At 50.4% G+C, this 9,195-nt stretch overlaps 1 protein-coding gene across 1 annotated transcript in view; it reads right to left on the bottom strand.

Moving 5' to 3' along the window:
• LOC105991563 (CUB and sushi domain-containing protein 1-like) overlaps window positions 1–9,195 on the bottom strand; it is an 871,556-nt gene that overhangs the window by 46,230 nt on the left and 816,131 nt on the right. The window contains exon 50 of the mRNA XM_013024215.1: window positions 2,921–3,115. Coding sequence (XP_012879669.1) covers window positions 2,921–3,115 — 195 coding nt within the window. The remainder of the gene's footprint in view (window positions 1–2,920; window positions 3,116–9,195) is intronic.

The following is a 9,195-nucleotide window of genomic DNA, read 5'->3' as shown; positions in this document are numbered from 1 at the left end:
CGCGTCACCGTGGGCCCCGCGTCACCGTGGGCCCCGCGTCACCGTGGGCCGCGCGTCACCGCGGGCCGCACGGCAGTCACAAGGGAACATGTGTGCTGCGCGGAGGATTATCATTTCTACAACTTGGTTTTAACTGGTCCAAAGCCTCTTCCCAACACACTATTACTTCTACCTTGAGCTATGAGATTTAACAGATAGCCATTTAATTAATGGGACCATGTTTTGAAACTGTGATGTTACAGCGATCTGTGGAACGGAAGGTGACTGTGTCCCCCCGGGAAAGGTGTGGGAGAAACAGCGTCCCGGAACTGGCACAGAAGCGCAGTCTCCTGCTGATGGCACCCATCGGGCTGTGTTTCTCACTCCTGTAAGGTCAGCCTTCTTGGCAGAGTATTGCTGGGACTCGTAGACAAGAGCAGGTGCTCTCTGCTGATAATGACCCAGCGACCAGGTCCTGCCCCAGCTCCTAAGGCCATGGCTAGTCAACAGGGCCATGCTTGCCCAGTGAAGGGCCGGGGATCAGATGGAGGGCAGGCTCAGCGATCATGCCTGGTGTGCCCCAGGACAGGAGCGCACACCACACAGTCACGGTCACGCTGTGCACAGCCGACAGCCACATGCAAGTGCTTACAGTCACTCTGCACAGACCCCGCGGTCACGCTCTGCAGAGCCTACAGGCATGCCCTACGGGGAAAACACACTCGTGTGTATTTTCTTGATTCTAATGATTTATGGATTTTATGATTTTTTTGTTTGTAGGTAACAGAAAATAATGTAAATACAGCGTAAGTTTCTAACACATATTTTCACTTTACTCCTTGAAGGTTAAAGATTTAAAGGTCTTTAGTGTGTCCCAACACTATATCCGCTGTGCTTTTCCTGATATTTTCAACAGAAGATGCGATGACTCTCAAGTATAGATATCTGCTCTAGAAAGGGGGGAGGCTCTGTTCCCTGGACGGAGCCACAGACGCACACAGCCCCTGCGTTCCAGTCAGTGCAAGGCCAGCGATAGAAAGAGGGCTCCGGGACCGGGCAGCGGCATCTCACCATGAAACTGGATTCAAGAATCAGGAGAGCCAGAATCTCTTCTTATTTGGCAAATAGTCTTGAAAATATAAGCGGTAAACAACTTTACACTCATGATCACAAAGGTGGCTCCTGCAGGGTAAGGTTTCTTCTGGAAGAGTCGACGAGCTGACGGAAATTCCATCACTCAGAGCATCTATTTTCGTGAACAGCACTGAATATCCTTTCATGGAAAGGACAAGAACCCAGGAGCCTCCAACTATGTGTCTGAATCCTCTGGAAACCTGATGCTGCGTGAGCATAAAACTGCAGGGCCCATGCCGTGGGTCCTGGGCACGGGGAGCACTAGGATCCAGCCAAGACCCTGGGGAATACGAGGGTGGAGAGGCCGGCCCGCAGGGCGTCCCTGGAAACCTTCCCTCTGAAAGCTAATCTGCTTTAGACCTGCTTCTGGCTTGAAGGAGGCAGGGAGCCTGACATAGCCCCCAAATACCACCTTCCCTGGAACGGGCTATGTGCAGGAGACAACCCCCAGAAACCTCTCGGGACACGGAAGGCTTCCCTTGGCACCGGGGGGGGGGGCAGCGCCCCCTCCCCCCAGCACCCCCGGGTTCCCGTGAGGAGTTTCTAGTTTGTGCCTAATTAACATTCGTTCTTTGAGAGCTGCAAGTTCTCTCTAAACACTAAGCCTCTTCCTTTGCCTCCCTCGGTTTGGATTTGAGTTCCTTCTCATTGAGTTATTATACACACATTACTGTGTTTCAACTCCCTGTGAATATGCATGATCATTTCCTGAAAACCATCACCGTCAATTCAGCCTTGCACAAAGTCAGTGTGGTCTACTTTTCTTTCATTCTCATTTGTCATGAGATGTACTCAAAGCCTTCATTGTCCCTTGGTGAGAGAAAAATCAAGCATACACCGCATGATGGTTGTGAAACACACACGATCCCCAGCATAGACGGTGCTTCCCAAGCCTCATGCATTTCTATGCGGATCTTATCACACAGCAGGCGCTTATTTGTCTTGGAGCTGACGGGAGCTATTTGAGGGTCCCGGCAGGAAATGGTCACTGACCACGAAATCACATCACCCATGTCCCACACGGTACCGACGGTTCAGGCCACAGCAGCACAGGCTTATCACAGAAACGTGCAGACATGTCACCCGGCTCCACCTTCATCTACAGGACTGCAATGGGGGAGCACCTTGGTGGAGGCACCCGTGGACACAAGTGCCTTAGAAGTGCGTCACCGGGGAAGACTGTGTCACCCGGGAGGGTGGGGAGGACCTGTGTCACCGGGGAAGGCCTGTGTCACCCGGGAGGGCCTGCGTCACTGGAGAAGGCCTGTGTCACCCGGGAAGGCCTGTGTCACCCGGGAGGGCCTGCGTCACCCGGGAGGCCCTGTGTCACTGGAGAAGGCCTGTGTCATCAGGGAGGGCCTGTGTCACCCAGGAGGGCCTGTGTCACCCGGGAAGGCCTGTGTCACCCAGGAGGGCCTGTGTCACCCAGGAGGGCCTGTGTCACCCGGGAGGGCCTGTGTCACCCGGGAGGGTCTGTGTCACCCGGGAGGGCCTGTGTCACCCGGGAGGGCCTGTGTCACCCAGGAGGGCCTGTGTCACCCGGGGAAGGCCTGTGTCACCCGGGAAGGCCTGTGTCACCCGGGAAGGCCTGCGTCACCCAGGAGGGGCTGTGTCACCCGGGAGGGCCTGTGTCACCCAGGAAGGCCTGTGTCACCCGGGAGGGCCTGTGTCACCCAGGAGGGCCTGTGTCACCCGGGAAGGCCTGTGTCACCCAGGAGGGGCTGTGTCACCCGGGAAGGCCTGCGTCACCGAGGAAGGCCTGTGTCACCAAGGAAGGCCTGCGTCACGGGAGAAGGACGTCACTCACCTTTACACCTGGGTCTCTCTTGTCCGGTGTTCCACGTACCATTTGCCTGACACTGAAGGAGCCTGCGGCCTTCTAAGAAGTAGCCAGGGCTGCAGCTCAGCAGGACCTGGGCCCCGTACTCATTCATTGACCCCGACACCAGCCTCCAGAGGACGTGGTCTGACAGCTGGGCCTCGATGCTGGGGCAGGGCACCGCTGCAAGAGAAGCAGGTCACAGTGAGACCCCTCGGCTGAAGCCTCCGTCATCAGGGCCCGAGACAGACGCCAGTCCCTACTTATAATCAAAATCTTCCTGCCGTCCCACTGACGGTGAGGCAGAGGCGGACAGGTCAGATGGCACATGAGAGCCGAACCCTGACCCAGAGGCCGGCGGGGCTGGTGCCACCAACCAGGCTGTGCACCGGGAATGGCGCAGATGCACGCGTGGATTTTCTGCATAAACCTCTATCAGCACCAGCGGGGCCCAGTCCCCGAACCCCAGCGCGGACACTAAAGGTTAAAAGTCAGTTGGCCTGCTCCTTTCTTTCTGTGGTGCGTGTGCATGTGCGCACACACAGGGCAGCCATTTGTTTTTGGATTTACAGACATGCAACTCAGGCCTGCAGCCTCGGCCCTGGGGGGAGGAGTCAGTCATGTGCCGGAGCGGACATCTCTCTAGCCTCTGGGGGAAAGGCTGGAGCAGCTGTGCGTGAGGTCTCCGGTGACAGGCACAGGGCGCTCAGAGGCGTGGGGCGGCACAGGTACCGGCAGCACAGGGCACCACTGCCGGTGCCGGGAGACTGAAAGGGAGGTGAACACTTGTGCGTATGTGGCTGATTTCACTGGAGTGTCACAGTCAGAGGCAGAGCCCTTCATTCACCTGCAGCTTGCTCCCTGACATTCACCCCATCTACGAGCTCGGGGCTGGCGAGGCTGGCGGCCTTCGTGAGTCTGGGGAATCAGCCTGGCAGGGTCTTCAGAACGGAACAGAGACGGTTTACACTTAAGTCCCACAGGAGTTCATTACAAGTGAGTCAGACATGTCCAAAATGCTGCTAATATCTCACCCAGAAAATTACCAGGACTCTGCAGATACGCTAAAATGTAACCCTTTTGGTATTATGAATAGTAAAACCAACAACAAAGTAAGATATGTGAACAAAGCTTGTTAAAGTTGGGTACAGCTGCTCATGCCTGTAATACCAGCTATGTGGAGGGGCCGATCAGAAGGATCTCAGCTAAAGCCAACCTAAGAACAATGCCAGTGAGACTTCATTCCAACAGAAAAGCCACGTGTGGTGGCACCCTTCTGCCATCCAAGATGCACGGACAGAGGAAAGAGTTAACAGCCCAGGTGCTCCAGGCAAAGGCATGAGAGCCCATCTGACAAATAACTGCTCTTAGTCGGCCTGGCTCAGGTGTCAGGGTGCGGAGTTCAAATCCCACCACGCAAAGCGGGGAGGAGGGTAATCCTTAATCTGATTTCCTTTTTGTGTTTGAGATGCACCCATTGCTCTAGGTTTATATGGACAGAGAGACGTTTTCCTAATAAAACTCTAAAGCCCGTAGGTCCAGCTCTCAAACTGGACCCTTCATCAACATCCACACCAAGGAGTCTGTGGAAGACAAAAGACACCATTTCCCGGGGCTGTGAGTGCGTCCATGACAACGAGGGCATTGGGCTTGATTTGAGAAGCACTGCTTTTTAAAAGCTTGCTGTGAGTGATTCCAATTTATTCAGGCTCATTCATCCAGCCAGGAACAAACCAGAAAGGCTAACCTGGGAAGGGATCCACGCCACGCGGACCTTAAAGATGCACCCACGAAGCCCGGCGGATCGTCCCTAACTGTCCAATCAGCCCCGGTGAAGGGAACAACTGTCTTTTTGCTGCTGTTGCCTCTTACACACTCAAGGTGGTAAGTGTGTCTCATGATGAATTCGATCTGCACAATTACGATTAGATGCCATCAGCGTGAAATACTGCAATGAGTCTCCTAGCACAGATGTTCAGGGGACCCTGGGTGCCTGGCTGACCGGACGAAGGAGGGGCGCTGGGCCACGCTCCAAGCACCCCAGAGGACAGGAAGAGCGCGGGGCGCAGGGGGGCAAGGCCTGTGGGGTCCTCCGTGGGAGCCATTGGAGCCCTGGACCGGGCCATGCTTCCAGCGGGCCTCCCAGGGCTCCCTACATGAGCGAGCTGGACAGCCACCTGGAGAGGGGCCTGGGCTCTGCTCTCAGCCGCGGGGGGGGGGGAAGGGGCGTTCCCCAGGAATGATGGAAACGTCCGGATGCTAATCTGGAGCACGCCCTGGCTCTGGCTCCGGGTCCACGCAGCCCTCTCCCTCCTTCTCCGCAGTGAGAGGGAGGGGAGACCGTGCAGGCAGGCGGGAAGCCGGACGCGGTGACTGAGAACTCCTCGCGCTGTTACCTGACACGGATGACAACCTATCCCCATGGCTATAGAGTTGCCTGTATCACATTCCCCATCCAGGGCCCCAGGCCCTCAGTCTCTGAAAATGTGAAGGCAGACAAAATCGCTCATCAAAAGCCAACTTTCAGCAGGCAGCTCACACCTGTGATCACAGGAGCTTAGGAATCTGGGATGGAGCACAAGTCAAAGCCAGACCAATAGAAAAATCTGTCAGACTCCATCTCCTACTAATTCACAAAGTAATGGACTGGAGATGTGGTTCCGCTGGTAGAGTGCCAGCCATGAGCAAGAAAGAAGAGTAAGAGTACAAGGCCCCGAGTTCAAGCCCTGGTAACGCACACACGTGCACTTGCACACATGCACACACACGCACGCGCACACACACACACATCAATTTAATTTTCAGGATCTGGACATATACAGAGAATTTTTCAAATGTTGAGAGAAAAGGAAAATGAAGTTGTTGATTGCAAATCCATATTTTAAATAAAAATAACTCATGATGACAAGCAGAGAACTGGAGTCAATCAGAGAAGATCCTTGAATTTTATGTAAGTCATCTGTTAAGAAGACTCACCTTTATGTAAAAACATTCTGAGACTTCTTGAAACATTTTGAAACATGCCAACATTTTTACAGACGCTTTAGTGTCACAACCTTTTCACTTCTGTGTTTGACTAGAATTGTCAATAGTAAACAAATCATGAATACCTCTGCACAGAAAATGGTCACGTGTGTGCATGCATGGTCACGTGTCCAGGTGCCCTCTGAAATTTAGCATTAAAGTTGTCAAAAGTGAAGCCTGCAGGAATTGGAAAGATACTGACAAAGCTGATTGTGCAAAATTGTTAACAGGCAAATCTTCTGAAGTTAATAAAATAGAAATACAAAGGGCTCAAGCAAATAGTTCAGAAAATTTTCAAAAAAACCCCACCATTTTTAAAGTTAAATATTATAAACTGTGCGCTAAAGATACAGTTGGCGATACATTGTTTTCTTATTTTCTTTTTAGCATACTCTATTGTTGTATGGCTAGTGAGTTCCCTTGTACTTACAAGTATATGCAAGTACATACTGGTGCAAAACAAATAAATTCTATTTCCATGCCTTGCTTTTTTGTAAAGCTCCAAAATATAGAGAGTCCCGTGTGATATCTATCTTGTGAATGTGCCAAATTGGTAACACACACCTTGAGCCTTTGTTTTTAATCATATTTAATCTTTCTAAGAGGTGTGGTTTCATGCCCAATACTGTATGTATCACTGGGCTACTTTTCCTCCCTTAAAGCATCTATGTGGGTGATGGGTGGGAGGAACTGCTTCTCTCGGAGGTACTGGCGCGTGCACACGTGCAGTCCGGGGTGAAAGCCCCCTCCATCCTGGCTGCACCACTGACAGCAGCGACCTTTGGAATCTAGCCACGTCTTTGGATCTCTAGATCCCTCGGTAGCCGGTTGTAAGGATTCGAAGGGTTCATGGCCCATATAATCTTAAAGAGTGTCTGGCGTGGTGAAAATTCAACAATGCCACACATACGGCTGTTTTCATAATAGCAGTTTAGTTATTTGCCTAGTGATAAAATAATCTTTATTTGGATATTAAGAAGAAAGCACATCATGTGTTCTCCTTTGAAAGTAGGAATACACAAAGGCAACCATTGAGCACTTTTTAAGCTCCAAGCAAGGAGGTAGCAGACTAAATATACATCTGTAATTATCCATAATTAAATACTTGTAAATGTTCCCAAACATTTTACATGTACTATCATATCACGCCTGCTCAGACACAGAGAGGTTTCATACGTCATGCAGTCTGTGTACATATATCCAGATTAAATAGATACCTACATGCATGCAGGTGTATGTGCTTATTTGTTAGTGTTTTCAACCAATAATAGGTTGAAATATTGGAAACTAAAATGGAGTCGTTCTGTCTTGTTCCCTGAAAAACTACCATATTCTAAGTATTTACACATCATTTGCACCGCAAGTGTGAGGAGATGTGCTCTGGTGCAGGAGTCAAGATCCACAGGTTCTGTGCACGTTTTATAAAGGAGAAGGCTTCCCCGTGGACGTAAGGACCTTGGCACGGACAGGACTCGGTACCCGGGGGCCTGAGCCCAAGGTCCCGAGGGGCCCAGACAGAGTGTGCACGTGTGAAGTGGCCCGTGGCTTTCCTACCTTTGTCTCTCTCTGGGCCCTGGAGAGCGGGTGGTAGATTTTGTCTTGCTTTCCCTCGCTTAGTACTTAATCACACAGAATGTACCTGGTGACTGGCACAGGGTAGGTCCACAGATTTTTAACAACCAAGGCACTACTCTGGCTAATAGCCTCACAGAAAAGCAGAGCCCTCGCACACTAACATTACTGCCCGGACTTAGGTTCTTATTAAGTTAGCTGCATGGTTTGCTTCCTCCTAAAGACACAATGCACGGCTATTTGTCAAACTACTAAAGCCAGTGCATTAATACCAATAGCCCTAGCTTATTTTACTTTGGCACTCACATGAATCTTATCTTCAATGATCCAAAGCCAGTCTTCGTTAACAATTGAAATGAGAAGGAATGAGCCTCAGGCCTCTGCGTGGAGCTTTGTGCCGGTGCAGGAGGATGCAAAGTGAAAGAGTTGTTTATTACAATCTCCATTTTTGCAAACCTGATGATGAGAAGAACTAATTGTATTCTCCATTTTGCCATTTATCAAAGCCGAAGCACTCTTCATCTCCTGAGATTAGCTGTCTTGATCGACACTGTGCTGCATCTGTTAACAAACCTTAAAAATTGCTTCATACCAACATTTAAATTAGGAGAAGAGAGAGCCTCCCCCAAACAAAAATTAAAATACATTTTTTTGACCTTTGAGTTGCAAGGAATTTTAAAAAATGTTGACATCTGTCCTTTGTAAAATCTAACAAACGATGTAGGAACAATTGCTGGCAGTTGGAGATTGTGCTTAGAGAGCATTACTTTATTGTAGATGCCACATTTATTTTCTTATGTTACCAAGCTAGTATTAGGCATTGAAACAGGCTTTTAAATACAAATTGACTTTCTGACATTCAACAACCAATTAATTGAATAGATGATCACTTCTTTACATCGGGAAGCAATTTCGTTTTTTAATTTGTATTTTAAAGCAATTATCCTTCTGGATATGTTTCAAAGCAGAAAAAAAGTCACAGGTATATAAGTCAGGCTAGCTTCTGTGGTACGGTTGGGAGACAGTTTAACAGCGTGGAGCTGCCCTCCCTGTGGCCGTAACGTTTGCCTCCTGGCTCCAGAAGGCCGGTGACGGCTGACGGTTGCAGAGATCTGTATGAACTCTGTGTTTGGGCCCGGGTCTGCTCCCCGGCCCCCGTGACGGGGCTCCACTCCCACACAATGCTTATCAGAAGTTCAGGCCAGGCTGCTGGTTCCGCCATATGCATAAGACGTGAAAATCACATATCTAGAGAACTCCTAGAGGTAGTTTGCTCACAGAGTCTCACTACGTAGCCAGAGCTCCTTCTGCGGACTATGAACCTCGGCCCCCAGCTCTGGGGTTACAGGCGTGCTCTACCACCCCCACACAAACAGGACCTGCTTTTCCACCAGGTCCCCTGAGTCAGATCCTAAGTGTTGTCTGACTATGTCTGAGAGTTACCAAATGACCATGCACCTTCCTTTCTAGGCTCCTGTGTAAATAATTCAGATAATAGGGGACGATGGACAGAGTGAGTTAAAATGCTTAGGATATTGCCAGCAAGCAGGACGTAGAGAGGTTCAGGAGTACTCTGAGTCCAGCAACTGTAAACGTGGTGTGCCTACGGACACTCTAACCACACACAGACACACACAGACACACACAGACACACACACACACACACA

Source organism: Dipodomys ordii, unplaced genomic scaffold, assembly GCF_000151885.1.
Source record: "Dipodomys ordii isolate 6190 unplaced genomic scaffold, Dord_2.0 Scaffold74, whole genome shotgun sequence".
NCBI lineage: Eukaryota > Metazoa > Chordata > Mammalia > Rodentia > Heteromyidae > Dipodomys > Dipodomys ordii.
The sequence above is the reverse complement of the archived record's forward strand: the minus strand, read 5'-3'. Positions and strand labels throughout refer to the sequence as shown.